Source organism: Apostichopus japonicus, chromosome 21 (assembly GCF_037975245.1).
Source record: "Apostichopus japonicus isolate 1M-3 chromosome 21, ASM3797524v1, whole genome shotgun sequence".
Classification (NCBI taxonomy): Eukaryota; Metazoa; Echinodermata; class Holothuroidea; order Aspidochirotida; family Stichopodidae; genus Apostichopus; species Apostichopus japonicus.
Window position 1 is genome coordinate 14,037,490 of NC_092581.1, and position 17,782 is coordinate 14,055,271.

General features: G+C 39.3%; 1 protein-coding gene across 5 annotated transcripts in view; it reads left to right on the forward strand.

Annotated features, from left to right (window-relative positions):
- The window catches only part of LOC139963048 (leucine-rich repeat serine/threonine-protein kinase 1-like), a 495,817-nt gene that overhangs the window by 48,336 nt on the left and 429,699 nt on the right, over positions 1-17,782 (forward strand). For 4 of the 5 annotated variants that reach the window (XM_071963512.1, XM_071963514.1, XM_071963513.1 and 1 more), the window contains 10 exons: positions 373-2,028; positions 3,303-3,758; positions 4,413-4,667; positions 5,677-5,826; positions 6,540-6,735; positions 7,215-7,413; positions 10,582-10,818; positions 11,277-11,458; positions 13,067-13,195; positions 14,271-17,457. In XM_071963512.1, the coding sequence (XP_071819613.1) occupies positions 373-2,028; positions 3,303-3,758; positions 4,413-4,667; positions 5,677-5,826; positions 6,540-6,735; positions 7,215-7,413; positions 10,582-10,818; positions 11,277-11,458; positions 13,067-13,195; positions 14,271-14,677 (3,867 nt within the window). In that variant the 3' untranslated portion in view covers positions 14,678-17,457. Of the gene's footprint in view, positions 1-372; positions 2,029-3,302; positions 3,759-4,412; positions 4,668-5,676; positions 5,827-6,539; positions 6,736-7,214; positions 7,414-10,581; positions 10,819-11,276; positions 11,459-13,066; positions 13,196-14,270; positions 17,458-17,782 lie in introns of those variants that run through there. The other variant, XR_011791490.1, reaches the window with a different exon arrangement.

The window sequence follows — 17,782 nt, forward strand, 5'->3', positions numbered from 1 at the left end:
TGTAGAACATAAGTCAACACTCTACCAAGGCCTAAATCACTTTCATTAATGTTCTTATATGTCAAATAATATATCTCGTTATCAAGCAATTATCTAATGATGAATGGCGGACTAACGTAATTTCAAGAGAATAGTCGATAGGTAACTTATTTTTGAATAATAAAAGAGGAATGTAATTTAGTCATCGTGTTAAACTTTGCATTCCATTCCCACGTCCTGTTTTTCAGTGGTGGTGGGGTCATATTGTGATTCGTCGTAATTTTTTTGAGTAAGATCATGGATGCAAATGTTCATGGAATGCAGCACACTTTCATCAACTGTATTATTTTCGTGGTCATATGAGCATACAACTCTCCCTGTTTTCTTTCTTAGGTTCTTGAAGGAGAAGGCATCATTCAGATTTCTTCAACTAGAAAAACTCCTGAACCTCTGACCTCCCCAAGCAGTGTCCAACAACCTTTATCTAGCGCAGTCAGCTGGAACAGGAAAGCATTGAAAAAATTCACTGGTATCTCGACCAAGATCACAAAGGGTGAGAAGGAGGACATGTCCTCGCCTCCCCCGCCTCTTGTTCCTCCAGGCCGTCACGGTAACCGTTATTCCTCTCCTGCGGCCATGCTAGTGGAAGATGTCGATGACTCCTTCAGCCATTCGGATGTGGCGTCATCGATATCCTCCCCACCGTTAGATTCTCCCAAACTGTCATCATCGACTCAGACGATTGACAATTCCACGGAGTGGACCAAAGTCAGCCCTCTGGACATATCTCTTCTGACCCCACAGAAGGAGACCCCCGTCGTCAAACCTTCGGTGTTCGAAGACTTCAAGATAACCACCTTCAAAATTCGAAAGCTGCCCCTCCGTCGGCTATACATCTTCCAGTACATTCCCAGTGGCTTTTGGTCACACATCATGTGCAGGTTCCTGTCCAACGAGCAGATCATGCAGGTCGTACGGGCCATGTTCGAACCCAAGAAAGAGGTTCAGAGCTTCCTGGGAGAAGAAGCGGTATCGGATCTGCCGAATCACTACAAGTGGCAATGCTGGCAGACGGGCATGGAACTGAAATTTTTCGACACGACTATCTTTCACATCATGCAGATAACGGATACGATAACAAACAGCTTTACCAAGGAGAGGAGACCCGACATGATTTACATGGTGAATCTGACACAGGGGAACGATTTCGCTCAAAGCGAGGTGTCCCTGATGCGCATCGGCCAGGTGGAGATCCTGATCCCAAACCAAGCTGTGCAGATATCTCGCAAGGACTGTACGTCGCGAAGAGAGAGGACCGTCCGGATGGAGAAGTCTTCCGAGCATGTCTCGCAGCTGCTCTCTCTCATCATGGATCTGGTGGAGATGTTGATCGACAACTTCTACCCGACTCTCTGCGAACCCCTCGGCACGACTTTCCATGGCGAGCTCTTCATCACCAGGGTCGTACCTTGCTGCAAATGCTGGAAAGAGTATAACAAGACTCTCTGCAACGACGTCAACGACAAAGAGTGGGTCTTCATCGACAATTCCGATTCGGATTATCAGTACTTTTTAGAGGAAGATTCTCTCCTGATGGGATCCTTTCACAGGAAGAAACAGACCCCTATCTGCTGTGCGATACCCTGCGTCAGTCCAAAACATAAGCGATACGCACAAATGGGGATGCAAAATGGCGTCAATCTGCAGCCGCCTTCAAGACCTGTATCCGTGAACAATCCCAAAGGATGCAACCATCGCTTCAATAACGGGGAGTCGTCTTCGGTGCCCATGATCAGCAGTGCTCTGGAAGCCAGGGAAGATACTCACCTCCTTCCATTGGCTAGATCTTTGACGGAGGTAGACGAAGCGTCCTTCGAGGAGAGTTTCAACGAGAACCACTTTTCGGCCAGCGAAGAGATCATTGCGTCGTCCTCTGTCAAGGTCTACGGCTTTCTGTTGGAGGAGTTGATTTACGAGGGTATGAGGTCACAGACTACTGAATGTCCCAGACATGGAGAACTGCCTATAGCAACTCTTGCTCCTGATGTGGTATGTAGTTTTTATAAAATTTAAATTTTTGTTCCTAGTCTTCAATTTCCTGTCAACTCTGACCTACGTTAACAATCAAACCTGTGGAAATAAACTGTCGGTGTCTCAATTCCCTTTTGAAAGCCAAACTGCAAGTCAGAATTTCCTGAATAAATTCATCGGAAAGTAATCTATTCAACAGGATAGTTTCTATTCCGAGATGGTTCGTTTATTTCCTGATGTTATTGTTGTTTAATACTGCATTGGCCGAACCAGGATTTCAAGGAAGAGTTGCCCTGGGAGACAAAGTTTCTGTAGATATCAGAATTAACTACTGAAAGAACAGTGCATGAGAAATATCTGTAAAGAGTGAGAATTCTAATGCAACAAACTTGTCAAATTTGGCCGACATGTTCCTTGTTTTGAGCAAACTTATGTTTGCAACTGACAAAAATATTTTAGAAAGATGAGCCCGGCCCCCTTCTGGATCCACCCCTGTACTGTAATGTATTCATTCGCAAAATTCAGATAGAATTGTATGATTTCTTTTCAAAAATCAACTTTTTCCATTCGGTTGACAGTTTTTTTTAATGCTACCAAGTATTTTTCCAACCTCCTAGTTTTGTCCACAAAATCAAACGTTTAATAATTCCATTGGATCTTGCGCATTTCAAATCCCCGACACTTTTCATATCAGCATTTAATAGGGACTGTCAAAATCATTTCCTCCGGATTCTAACCGGTCAATTTCTTCCCATTGTTCACCTCTTGCATAGTTCACATGTAAATATCGATTCAGAAATATTCAAACTTGTACTTCATTATTTAAAGCAGTCAAATTACCAAACTACATTCTCACAGGATATCAAGAACTTGATTGAAAAGTTTGCTTACTTAGGCCCTAGTTTAAATGTAGAATGGTGAGGGAGCTGTAGCATCCTGCATCAAGGCTGCATCCAGGCTGCATCCAGGCTGCATCCAGGCTGCATCCAGGCTGCATCCAGGCTGCGTAAGATAGATTCTTTCGTGTTGTGCAGTTTCATACAATAGGCACTGCTGGTCTGCTAAGATAATCTCTATTCCTAGATACTGATTCTGCCTTGCTGCAGGGTATTTTGCAGCTGCTGCAGCTTTTATTTTTGACACAGTGCCTTTAAGTATTGCATCTTAGTTTTTTTTCTTTTTGCTATCTTATTCTGTGGTAGGAAATACATATATTATACACATACATCTATCGAAAGAGCATTTTCCGAACCTTCATCGTTTGTATTTTGCTTTTTCTCTCGCGATTAAAGGTGTTTCACGACCTGGGACAAGGTATACTCGTCGATGACGCTCAGTTGGAGAAGAAGCGTCTCCTCGGTCGCGGTTCGTTTGGGTTAGTCTTTGAGGGTAAAATCTGCTCTGAAGACGGAAACAAAACAGCTGTCGCTCTGAAGATGCTTCAACCTTATCCCCCCGGGGAAGGGGCCCGTCGGACGGATCGCCACCGATACGAGATGGAGAACTCCAAATGGCAACGATTTCCGATCCGCTTTGCCTGCGAAGCTTATCGTACCGTTCGAAAGGAGCTTTCAATTCTGATGAAACTCAGCCATGTGAGCATCGTCCCTCTTAAGGGAATGTGTCATCACCCGCTGTGCCTTATACTGGAACTTGCTCCAATGGGGGCGCTGGATAACTTTCTGGAAAACTACAAACGAGGCGGTGCAAGATTGACTGCCACCACGATAGCTAATGTAGTCACTCAGGTAAGTGTGTGTGTATGAAACCTTCTTGCAGAGCAGATGACCTTTTTATACGGATTTATCCAAATGTATTTATAATCTATCAAAGACAGAATTTGATTTTGCTTTTTTTTATTTTATTTTATTTTCAATCTAACTCTCTTTTGTAACAACTAAGCAAGAATTTTAACAAAGACCCATAAACTTAGTGAAAACACTTGAAACAGGATTTTTCCATTGATCAAATATTTTAGTTTCCTTAACCATATTCTCCACTTTCTGAGGTTTTCTACTGTCCAAGGCAAGCAAGCGGACCTCAACTATGGGGTCTTCTGAACACTTAGCTATTCCATTCAATCAGGTCACACCTTTATAGGGCCCTCAGAGTTTCAGTGTTACAAGTAGCAGATTTTTTTCCGTCCCTTTTTTTTGGGCAGACCAGAAGGTCTGCAAATATGTTATTCCATTCTAATATTCTCTCATACATAAACATAACTGACAAAGGACTCTAGGAGGACATTTCTGTTATAAATAAATCCATTGGACAAAGAGCAGATGACCAAAAATGACTCGCCTATATTCCATATGTTTACGTATAGATATAATGCATATTCTAGTTTATTGTTTGACCGTTCAAAACCGTGACAATTTATTTCCTACTTTCCATTTTTGCAATAGATTTCCGGAGCTGTGGAATATCTTCATCACAATAAAATCATCTACCGTGACCTGAAAGCAGAAAACGTCCTAGTGTGGACATTCCCAGAACCGCACTCGTCCGAGCTGGAACCGAACGACCTGAAGGTGAAACTCGCAGATTACGGGATCAGCACCACGGCCCTCCCTACGGGGACTAAAGGGTTTGGTGGCACCCCTGGATTCATGGCTCCTGAAATAGTGAAGTATGATGGCAAGGAAACATATACAGAAAAGGTCAGTCCAAGAAAGGAAAAAAAACATTTGTCATTAATTAATAAATTATAATAAATACATCATTTATATAGCGCTCAATCACAAAAAGTATCAAAGCGCTTCACAAGAAACAAAACAAAAAACCATAAAAAGGAAATAAATACAGTGAAAACAAATAATAACTTAATAAAAAGAATCCTTAAATACCAACACAAAAAAGTAAAAAACAATAAGAGATTTTTAAAAATACAACAGGAGGTTATATAGAAAAAAAAACAGTAGGAGGTTATAAAAGTACAATAAGAGGTTATAACAAACAAGAGATTATAGAAAGGTAATATTACGTAAAATAACTTTAAAAAAAATACGTCTTCAAACGACTTTTATATATTGGCAGTGTTGGACTGGTCCTGATGTCTTTTGGCAAATCATTCCATAGCTTTGGACCAATGTAACTGAATGCTTGTTCGCCAAGGTCAAACCAGATGATCCATCTACTAAATTTTGTGATTTACACATCCAACAATAATACAATCAATCAATCAGTTTAGTGGTTTATTGATCAATCAGTCAACAAAGTGATTTTGAACATTAGGTAATGGATCAATAATTCTAGTGATTTCAGATTGATTGATTCAGATTCAGGTTGTCATCATCTTTGCACATGAAAGATATACTTTGAAAGATATACAGAGATGGAGAGAATTATAGCAATAATGTTTGGTGAAGTTCACTGACCAGGGTTACTGAGGTTTGTTAACAAATTGCTTTGCAGTTGATTGCAACTTAATGTCCTGCTTTAAATTAGCTCGTTCATTTGGTATCAGGTTGCAATTTAGTGTCCTGCTTTAACTCAGCTCGTTCATTTTGTATCAGCAAGCACCTTAGTGTCCTGCTCTAACCAAGCTCGTTCATTTTGTGTTAGGTAGCAACTTAATGTCCTGCTTTAACTCAGCTCGTTCATTTTGTATCAGCAAGCACCTATGTGTCCTGCTCTAACCAAGCTCATTCATTCTTCATCTTCTTGCAGGTCGACTGTTTCTCGTTTGGGATGTTTATGTATGAGCTGCTGTCCCTCCAGAAGCCCTTTGACTCAGCGATTGGCCAGGGGGTGGGTCGACTGGCCCAGGTCATAAAGCATTACATCATTGAGGGTCAAAGGCCACCCCTCTCCCACAAGGTATTAAATACAATAGAATGCTCTAAATAGTAGTCATTATGAAATATAAGCTAGCTTTTACATTAGTGAAATGTTTTAGTGAAATCCTAGCAACCATCAGTTTCAGTGTCACCTTTCCATATATAGTTGTGCCCAAATTTGATGTCCATGATAAACCTTGCAAGTTGCTTAAATGCCAGTAGTACTATATATTCTTTTCTCCAATCCTTCACACGTAGGAGAAATGTTGAGAGCACACCTAGCTCCCTGTTATTGTTTGTTCCTTGCCGGAAGCAAAGGAACCTATGCAGTCAGGTTGGAGTGTGTGCGTGTGGTTATGTGTGTGCTCTTGTGACACTTGCTTGGGTCACGATAACTCAACAACGGAGTGATGGATATTTGTCATACTTGCTGTGTAGATGTATTATAGTGAGAAGGTGTGTCTTAATGTGTTGGCTCTGACCTCATGAATATTAATGAAGTTATAGGGTCAAACATAGAAATGTTTACATTGAAATAACTCCTCAAAAGTAAATCAGATTATATCCAAACTTGGAATACAGTTGTTGGTTAATAGCTGGTACATGTGGGCATATATATTATGATATTGGGTGATGACATACAGCACTTTAATATTCCATAAAGCAATGAAACATAGTGCCTGCTGGGCTCTTGTTCATAGACCTCATTCATAAAACGATAACATAAATTTTTTATATAATGTTCTTAACTAGGAAAAGGCCTATCCAACATACATTTTGGATCTTATGCTATGGTGTTGGTCTCAAGAGCCCCGTAACCGACCTTCCATGCAACAGGTGAAGGAGGTGGCCAGGTTGTCCGAGTTTAAGAGCTTGTTGGACGTCTTTTCAGTGGATCATGGGGTTTCCATTCGAGATGCTTGTTTACTAGAGTTATCATACGAAGGAGGTATGTACACATTATAGGTATAACACTAACTCATTGGTTAAAGAGAGTTTGCTTGTCTCTTGTCTGGAAAATTCACCAATCAAGGGGGAAGGTGAAGAGGTGTTGGGTTCGGTTGGGTTGGGTTGGGTGGGTAATAGAGGAGAATAGTGTGCATTAATAATTGGTTTGCACCGGCCAAGTATCAGTAATACTTGAATAAGTAAATAATAGCTTATAGTGTCCTATTGAAAGGTAACTAATGTATTAGTAAACTAACTTACTCTCAATGGCATTATACTAGTTATAATTAGTCACCTCATTCATCTCAAGAAATATTGATATTATGATATACTGCACGCTCTAAATGAACTTCATCAGGACTATGATGTGAAAAGAGAAAATATTTCCATTTGAATGTAGAATCTTCTTGAAATTGTAACACCTGTTTTTTCCTTACAATATGGATAATTGTGAATTTGTTATTTTCCTGTCTAATTTAGCTTCGACTAGCGTCCTATGCATGAGTCAGAATACGAGCGAGTCCTCCAGTAAGCTCACCCTGTTCCCCTTGGAAAGGTTACCAGGTGATGAGTCCACCAGCCTGGAGGTAACCATCTCAGGCTCTGTGGTTCAGTGTATCTGTTCCGTGGGAGATATGCTCTGGCTGGCCCTGGCATCGGGATATATCAAGGTCTACAAGTAAGTAGAGGCAGTGATCAGTGGATGGTGTGAATAGCCTGACTTGAGAAATCAAAGACCAGCAGTGATGTTGGGAGGGCAGTGGGTAGAGAGTAATTTGATGTGGTGGTTGATTTATGTTTCATCCATTAAAGGTACTTTTAACGTATTGTTGGTATTCAGCCGGAATAAAGTCCTCTTCGTTACACTACTTTGATGTTAGGTGCTTGCACAGATTTACAGTTAATCATATTACCAATATTTTCTTGCAATTAGTGACCTATGCAGACAGGCTGGGGGGAGGGGATTGGGAGGGGGAGAGGGATGGTTCAGGCAGACATGAAGTAGGAACATAAATTTGAAGCAGTAGACAAATTTTGAAGTTTTATGTATCATGACTTTCTTCAAATATATTTGCCTTCCCCTCACCACTTCCCCCCTCCCCCCCATTCCCATTTTTTGTAATGTAAGGTAAGTAAATAGCTAGATATACTCCTGGCATTTTGCTACCCTTTCATTAAACGTTAGTAAGTTCCATCATGAGAATAGTAAAGTCGATATCAGAGAGAACAATGTTAAGTTTCTGTTTCTTTGTTTCTCATTTGCTTCAATTGGATTGATGCATTAGAGTTAAGTATCGGTGAGTAGAGTGTCTCTCCTCTTTAATAAAAGTGCATGAAAAAAATACAAAACACTGGGATCCAGACACAAATAATTATCCTTTTAAATGTTGTTCACTTTAACCATACTGGTATTAACTGGGTATACACAATCATATACCTTCAGGTTAAAGGGGTCATATTTATGTTAAATTTATGTTTAAAAAATGGGATATAACCACCCTTACTCTCCATTCCAGGTGGCTTTTCATTTTAAACCCTAAATGGTAAGATTTCGAAGGCCTCAGACATAGGTTGACGATGAAAAAACAGTCAAAATAATCCCAGAGGCTATACCTATGTTAACCTTTGTTGACCTATATCAAGGACTATTTGTATCCATGGCAATGAACAATTGGTTTCCTGAATTATCCTGGAGATTTCACAACCACATATATAAATTAACCTAATTTCACAAAAATGCACCGATATTCCAGTTACTGAATATCTTTATTATTTATAAAGATACTTACTTAAAAACAAAATATTAAAATCATCCTGTGATAATAAAAATAGGTCCAAGGTCTTTATACTCTGAATTCAGACATTGCTCTCCAGTAACATGGTTGGAAATTTTCTCTCATTTGTTTTGTACTCCTGTCATTATATTTAGCAGTAGAGCTATTTTTGATTCCTTGCCCGAAGGCTCTAGGAATCTATGCGATGGTGATTGTGTGTGTGTGTGTGTATGTGACACCCTTGGCTCGTAAACACGATAACTCAACAATGGAAACTTAAAGTCATACTCGGTACATAGATTCGCCAAACTGAGTAGAAGAACTCTATTGATTTGGTGCTCATCTCAAGAATATTAATGAGGTCACAGGGTCAAATGTAAACATTTTCAGAATTGAATCATACTTTTTTGTGAAGGTGTTGGTAGATAGCGGGTACATGATAATGTTTGTTCAATGTGATATTATGCACATTTATTAGGGGGCAGTGCTTGAGTTGGTTTTTGCTAAAAATAGCTGGTAAACATGATAAGTTAACATACTTAGTAGGTAGGTCCACAGTCAGTGAAAGAACCTTGCTGATCAATTTAATCAACAATGACGAAAGCTTGGGATTATAATCTCAATTGGCAAGGAATCACAATAAGCCCACTGGCTTTCTGGTTAGGCTTTCTCGTTAAACGTCCAAAGTTAGCTGTTTTGCTTCCTTTCCGTTTGATTTTCATTGTATCTCTTTCACAAATCACCTGTGCACAGGGTATAACTTACTCATTTAACGGTTTGCTGGAACTCGGTTATCTTAATTCAATCCCAGAGGTTACCAGAATAATTAATATTGTTTCCATTTTGTTTTTTCAACTATATATAAATGTTATCCCTACATATATAAAAAAAAATGTTTTTTACAAACCCCAGTCTTTAATGCAGCTCATCTTTGCAAAATGAACCTTGTTATTCTGCAAAATATACTATTTTCTTAAATTATTTGTTTTCTTGCTTTAATTTAAAAAATAACACATCTCAAAGTCAGTTTCTTTATCAAAGCTGGTATCTTTAATTCACCTATAGCTAGCCTATAATATACTTGTGAAAAGAAAACACCCAATGCTGGATATTTACCTACTTAGCATATAAAAGTTGGGGCAGAAGTTGTCATGATAATATGCAGGATAAGTACTGCTCATCTCACTATGTAGCAAATATTCATTCCTTGTGCAAAGATTACACCAAGATACTTGCTGAAATGTGGGAAGTGGGACATGCAAACACATCATTGTTAGATAAACCCACTTTTCTCACTGGATAAACCAATGACTGTGATGATAAATTTGGAATTTCTGGAATTGGAATAACACATTGAAATTGATATTTGTTCCGTTATCTAGACTAATGAATATGTATGTATTTTGCTGCTATTCTCCTTAACAGTATAAACCACCCACGCTGAGTTGTTACTTTGTCTCTTTTTATGGATTTTCTTTGATTTTCCTTATCTGTTTACTCTCTTGTACTTATGTGATTTTTCAAATTTTCTATTTTTTGTTAAGGGTCCAGACTCAATAAAGTTTTTACTTAATTCTGGTTCCTCCACTTCCATTATAGCATACTTTGTTTATTGTTTATTATTCTTTAAAATCCGTTCAATCACAGGCATGAGTTGCATATAATAATAATAATAATATTCCAAACTTATAAAGAGGCTTATCCAATAAAATATAAATGCTATAAAGTACTGCAAATAAAGGAAAATACAAATGAAGAAGTAAACAAACAGAAAAGTAGCACATAGACGAGAAGCAAATATTCACAAAAGAGTAAAAACCGCAAAAAAACAATGGAAAACTAGCAAAATTAACAAAAACAGAAGAAGAAGAAAAAAAAATGCAAACAATTAAGCAAAAGCAGCTCTTAAAAAAGGCATTTTTTACATGTTTCTGAATGAATGCATACCACACCACTCATTGAATATTTGTGTTCATATTTGTCTGTATGTTTGTATGTGTGCATGTTTGTGTTTGGTTATTCAGATGAAATGAATATGCATATGTTTTATGATTTCTAACTTCCTTTTCCAGTGGTGAATCATGCCAGGAAGTGGTTGAGTACTACTGCCATCAGTCCCACAGTAAGAGCCATTCAATCACTGGAATGAGACACATCCCACCGTTGCAGATGGTTGCCATAGCAGCAGACAACCAGCTCATCCTACAGAGAGAATCAGAGGGTTTGCCATCGGAAGAGGCAGGGTCCTTCCAGTATGTCGAAATGGTCGGTGAGATTACTGCCCTCGCTGTCAGTAACCACAAAGAGAGGTATGTAGCAATTCATCAATCTTTCGTAGATTCATCCATCTGTAGCCAGTTGAAATAGTAGCCCCTCCCTATCCCGAAGAATAATGTTGGTGCATTTCCTGTGCTCCAACTCCCCCTCCCTCCCTTACCGTTGACCCAAAACAGTTTTAGTAAATCACCAATGCTATATGGAGAAGAAACCTTGGAAGGTAGTAAATGTAACCAGATTCTTCTATCCCAGCCTACCTGCAAATGTTAAAAAAGTTTTCAGACAAATCTAACCAACTTACATGCAATAACATTACAGAAACTGTCCCTGTGGGTTGGATAGCGAGGGGAGGGACGGATGGAGGAGTTAAAATCAGTGGAGTTTATGTATAATTAGTAAAGAATTTACAACAAAGACTGGAATACTTTTCAGGGGGTTTGTCGTCTAATAGACATCAAGCATCGAATAATTTTCTGTTCTTAATTTGTAGCTCTATTCAAGTCTGGTGTGGTCATGAGGGAGGTCAGGTGACAGTAGTAGAAGCAGATAACCTAGCTCAGCCCGCTCAAGTGTTGTCACATTTTGAAGAGAGTAATCTGGTGGCCAGCGTCCAGCATCTGGTGACAGACCCATCATCGTCACCGCCATGCGTGTGGTCTAGCGTCTACCCAGGTGAGAAAGTAACCCCTAAGACACTATGCTCATCAACATGATATTCCTGTCATTTACACTGCAGCAATTTTACTTTTGTGTTTCCATTCCTTAAACGATCCTTGATTTTTTTTTGGGTGGGGGTGGGGGTTGGGGGAATGCTCACAATTCATTCATAGCTGATGAACCTAACTCTAGCCTAGTATGTTGCATATAAGAACCAATGCAGAGTTGTTGCTTTCATGAAAGTTTAAGGTTATCAGTTAATTTGACCTTTTTGGGGTGAGGGGGGGGGGGACAGTTCCAAACACTTCCATGGGATGGTGTAAAAAACAAATATTACAAATGTTAATGGAGTAACCTTAAGGAGTAAAAGTGATGAAGTAATTAAGAGTATGTAATTAAGGAGTATTTATGAAATGTCACCAATGAAACACACACCCACCTGATTTAATCCATGTCGTGTGTGCGTTTAAACTTACAACAAACAAGTTCTCTTCAAATATTCTGACATCAGTCCGCCCTTACCTGTCTCCATTCAACATATGCACTCCAAACTACTTAGTTTACAGCACTCTCTTACATTTTAGCACTGCCTAGTCCCCCTCGCTTCCACCCCCACTGACCCTCTCCAGGGTCAACGCCACTTCCTCTTCCAAATCTACCACTCTGGAGGATTACAACAGCTGTTCCATGTTTTATCCCCTGGATCCTTGTTGGTATTAAAGTTTTATTTTGTAGAGTCATGAGGGAGGACCTGAATTTAAGATTAACTGTTGAATGAAGATAGGTATGGTATAATGTCATTTGTCAATCCTCAAACCAGGTCTAATTTTAGATTTTTAAATTATTCTGTATTGTATAATATTGTATTGCATTCTATTGTATTTATTGTATTGTATTGCATTGTATTGTACTTTATTGTACTGCATTGTGTATTGTATTGTTTGTAATGTATTGTTTTGAATCGTATTGTATTGTACTGCATCGCATTGTAGTGTTTTGTATTTATTGTGTTGTATTGTATTGCATTCTATTGTATTTATTGTATTGCATTGTATTGTACTTTATTGTACTGCATTGTATTGTATTGTTTGTAATGTATTGTTTTGAATCGTATTGTATTGTACTGCATCGCATTGTAGTGTTTTGTATTTATTGTGTTGTATTGTATTGCATTCTATTGTATTTATTGTATTGCATTGTATTGTACTTTATTGTACTGCATTGTATTGTATTGTTTTGAATCGTATTGTATTGTTTTGAATCGTATTGTATTGTACTGCATCGCATTGTAGTGTTTTGTATTTATTGTGTTGTATTGTATTGCATTATATTGCATTGCATTGTATTGTATATTAAATTCAGCTATACTTTTCCATTTGGCATTTAGGGAACATTAAGTAACAAGGAGAATATTGAAACCATCGATCCAGTAATAATCTTGACAAGAGACGATGATCAAGAGAAGCAAAGCAAAAAGTTTTAAAGAAAAAGTGGGATTGTCAGTAAAAAAAATATAATAATTGAAGAAAATGAAGAGGACTTGTCACTGACCAAAGAGGAAACACCTCAATATATGAAGAATATGAATTAATTTGAGTATTTTTTTTTTCTCTTTGTTTGCAGATGCCATTGTCTATCAGTGGAATGCCAAGACAAAGGAAATTGAGAATAAAGTTGACATAATGGAAGTCTTACAGAATCAAAGGACCACCCGGAATGGCAAAATGATCAACTTTAGTAGAAATTCTGGAGGTGAGCAAATCCAGTGAATGTTTAAGAGATGCTCAAGAATTCATTGAATTAAAAGACCATATGAAAAAGAAACCATGCATACCAATAACTAATTAAACAAGTAATTAATAGCTCAAAGGTAGCATACTCCTTATAATTTCCTCCGTTGGTTCGTACACTAAGTCCCTCATAGTAATGTCATCTCTAAGTCCTTTTAGAAGTTCTCACTAGCTAAACCCTACCCATCACTGGTTAATGACACAATGAACATTCATGTCAACTTAATTTTCCTTATCATGACCAAGAACATTTTTTGGGGGGCTATTAGAGTCTGAAGAATTTTCATTGCTTGTATACAAACCTCTTAACTCACCAGTGATCAATTTTTGTCTAAGCTGCTCTTGGAAGGCCTTCAGTGGTCTAAATTTTGCCTAAAATGGCCCGATTGTTCGCACCACATTTTCCGCCATTTGTGTTCTCCAACATCCAAGACGACAAAAAAAAAACAGATCTTGTTCGATAACACACTAGTCTGATTGATTGCTTATGAGAGTTGTGAATTTGGACCAAACTGTCAAATATTTATATCACTTTTCACATCTGCACCCAAATGTGCTATTAAGCTGACTGGTATAGTTGAACCTGTGGGAGCAATATCACACATTTATAGGCAAATGTGTGGGGATGGTGATGGGAGGGTGGGACCAGGGGGGGACTGCCCCACGGGTAACAGCTTCTTAAAGGTATGTTCAGGGTTGTCTTTCCCGATTTGCAATCACATGAGAGTTTTAACGCATAGTCCATTTTATCTAATTCAACAATAACGTTGGCATTATTTCCCTCCCTTCCAGAGGGTCATTTCTTGTGAAGGAAAATATCAAAAGATAACACAGTTTTATCATTTTTCTGTGACTCAATAAGAATTGATAACAAAAGAATGTAAGTTGGCATCTCATCTGAAATTTCCTTTCGTTTTCTTGATTATCTTCCGTATTAATAAATTGTCCTGATCCTGGTCACACTTCGATTCCTCCAATCAGTCGATTACTATTATTTAGAGTCCATGCAATACTTTTTTTCCTTCTTCTGACACCAGTTACCTCGTACCAAGTCAGTGCGATGTGCCTTCAGAATCAGATCCTCTACGTCGGGATCAAGTGCGGACTGTTGATCCTGATAGATGTCGCCACCAGGGAGGCCCTCCATGTCATAAATTGTCACCAAGGAGCGGTGGACTTCATCCTCGGTTACCCTCGCGAGAACTTCTTCGACGACGGATCGCACGTCGCCGTCGCGGACGCCATCGACGTTCCGGTACCGAGGAAACAGACCAACAGCGGGCTGATCACCGTCGGGAAGCGGTTCGCGGATATATTCAGCAGTTACGGCAACGCGCCGACTCGACTGCAGGATAACGAATGGGATGCGGTGTTCCTCCTGCTGTGGAACACACAGCCATGGGAGGTCAGCCGCAGTTTGGAGATTAGAGAAAGCGACTGCTGAGTATGAAAATCCTTTGAGGTGAGGGATTATGTTGTATCCATGACAATAGGTCATGAAGATAGCAGGATGACAAGATTAATCTTGCAACATTTCTGTCAGATCCCACCCTCACCCCCCCCTTCCCCTTCCCACTGTTTTCTTTGTTCAGTTGGAGTGAGAACCATTGTTAAAGCTGAATTGTTAACAGCTTTGACACCTTATTTATATCACAATTATTGATAAAGTTTAGGATATATCCATTGGGAGATTCATTTCCATGAAAGAAAGAAAACGCTTCTTCGCATAGAAGAACATTTCCATGGATATTTGCGAGTGGGTAGTACCGGATACATAAAGGAGTAACCCTGTTCGAACCCCAAGGGGGGAGGGGTTCCATCAGGGGATATAGCCGTTATTGGACAAACTGAAGAAGGGGAGCAACAGGGTTTATCATTAGGACGTCTTTCTTTACGATGGTGCCAGAGGTTGCTTGGCAGGTATTCTGGTGAGATGTCTTTATTTTGATATTTTTGTATATAAAAGTAGTGAGTAGGGATGTGGATGTGTGGCTTTGAATATTAAGTCATGAATATTCATCGATTTTATCTGCATTGCAATATTCCTTCCACGCAAAGATGCACAATGAGAAATTTCTGAACATAAGCCGTTTGTATTTTTTGTTCATGATATCACACAATCGGTGTTTGTTTTTTGTTTTTTGTTTTTTTTGGTCTCATTTTTCATTTAAGTAACAACTTTGGTCATCACCAAAATGTGTTTCAAGCCAAACTGACTATATATTGTCTTGCCTTTTCCTGTCATTAATCCACCCTATACTTAAAGGCATTGAAGACTCGCCCCAAACCGTGTGCGGCCATCTGTAAATTCAACTTTCTGTTTCTTGCAAGTGACCTTTTGTTCGTGTCGCTGCAAAATGCAGACAGTACAGTAATGAAACGTGATACCTTGTTATCTTTAGCTGGACCTGAGATGTCCATAGCTGTATCGTTTGTACACTGTGCTGTGGGTATTGACCGCAGCTGTATGTACTGACTATACACTAGTGTCTAATTACCGATGGTAGCAAGCTGCGTGTGTATTTTCTGGGATCGAAGGTGGTGTCTTAACACTTCTGTTACACCTCATTTGAAACTAGGTCAGATTACCGGCATTAGACAGTGGCGGCGGAACCGGGGGGGGCTTGGGGGGGCTCAGCCCCCCAATAAAAAAGTTGAGGGGGCAAATGCATGATAAGCCCCCCCAATATTTACCAAGGCTCCGAAACGTGCATCTGCCAATTTTTCAATGCATATACTTTCAATGCACACGTATACTCTATAGGTGTAATAATTTTAGTAATTGCTGGGGGAGCCTCGGCCCGTCCCCTGGCTATAGACCACATTGTCACCCCAACCGCGTCTTCACGCCCCGTGAAAAGTGTAAGCAGTGAGTGTGAGTACCGGTAAGCGTAACACAACTTCGTCTTAGGCCAATGACTTGCCTCATTTCAGCCAGTTCTCCAACATCCCCTTACTTAGTGGCGGAGCGTCCATATATACAGTCAGGGGGCGGATGCCCCCCCCCCTGACGGACTCAAATGGACTGCTGGCGCCCTTTTCAGCTTTTCACTACTTTTTACTTATTCGCGATTTTTGACTATTTTATTGCGCTCTCATATACCTATTGACATTTGTCATATTCTGTTGGTGTAATTTTCCGACAAAATGGCGACGACACCTATTTATTCTCCATTTATCTGCAAATTAGCAAGGCCCCGGAAAGGGTCATTTCCTGCAATCTAGGGAGTATCTTTACTCAAAAATTTTCTGTACGCTCCGCGCCAACCTGTGGTGGCGCTCCGCTTAGATAGTGTCGAAAGCGCCCCTACAGACCATTCTTGCCCTCCATGACCAATACCCTAGCTCCGCCACTGCCCTTACTACACTCAAAAGCATCTTTGCGAGTTCACTACGAGTAATAGCTACTCTCTTAAAAAACCATCGAATATACAAATTACAATGTTTTTACAGACTTTTACGTGCAATCTGAGAAATTTCAGGCTTGAGACCCATATTTTAGGGCTAGGTATTCGCAGCATAAAACACTCGGAAAGTGCCGTTTCCGGCCATTTGGGGGTTTGAAAAAACCCAAAATTTTCTTGTTCGCTCCGCGCCAACCGATGGTGGCGCTCCGCTTAGATAGTCTCCACACATTAGCCCCCCCAATAATTTTTCCGTTCCGCCGCGCCTGGCATTAGACGTTTCTTTTTGCGCGAGTCTTCACACCCTTTAACCATTTTCCATTACGTCTTCTTACTTATCATTTGGATCATGTGGGAGAGGATTTCCACCCCTATCCTTTGACTATCTTCAAGAAATAGCAATGGAAATGATATCGATTATTAACGATCTCACTCGTTAGTTCTTGATGTATTCCTGTATGATTTGAATGGGACCACACACTCTGGTTTGTCACATATAATTATGTAACGTTGGCAACATTTTGTATTTTTATTTAATTTTGGTAAACTATCAGACTTATCTTGCTCATTAGTTTAACTTTATATTTCTTCTTTTCCAGCTTTTGAAGATTTTGGTTACCAAAGTTTGTAACCAGATCTTTGAGAGACTTATTTCATGTCAGACTTCAACTATTTATCTTTTTTCCTGTTTATAGTGTGTCTTGAATATCAGGAGATTTTTATTTCAAGCAAATTACATCGCAAACAAAATTATACTGAGGCTTTGTTTACATTTATTTAGGAGTCAGATCCAAAGACCCAAAAAATGGACCAAAAAATGGACCAAAAAATGAGAAAAAACTATCCACATCGCTTTTGTATCAATCTGCATTCCTTTTATCAAGTTGTGTAAATATTAAGTTATTTGAAAGATTGGGTATCGTGACATTGCTACATATTTGTTCATTTCCATACTGCACAAATCTGAAGTGAAACAAAATTTAGGTTAGAAAAGGGACGGAAGGGGGTGGGGGTGGAGCAGGGCGAGGAAGCTACAGACCTGGGGGTCAATTAGGGCACCAGGGACATACGGATAATAATAATGTATTTTTATTTTCGTAATATTTTTATTTTTGTAATATACTCAAAGGGGAGTAAAGACATCA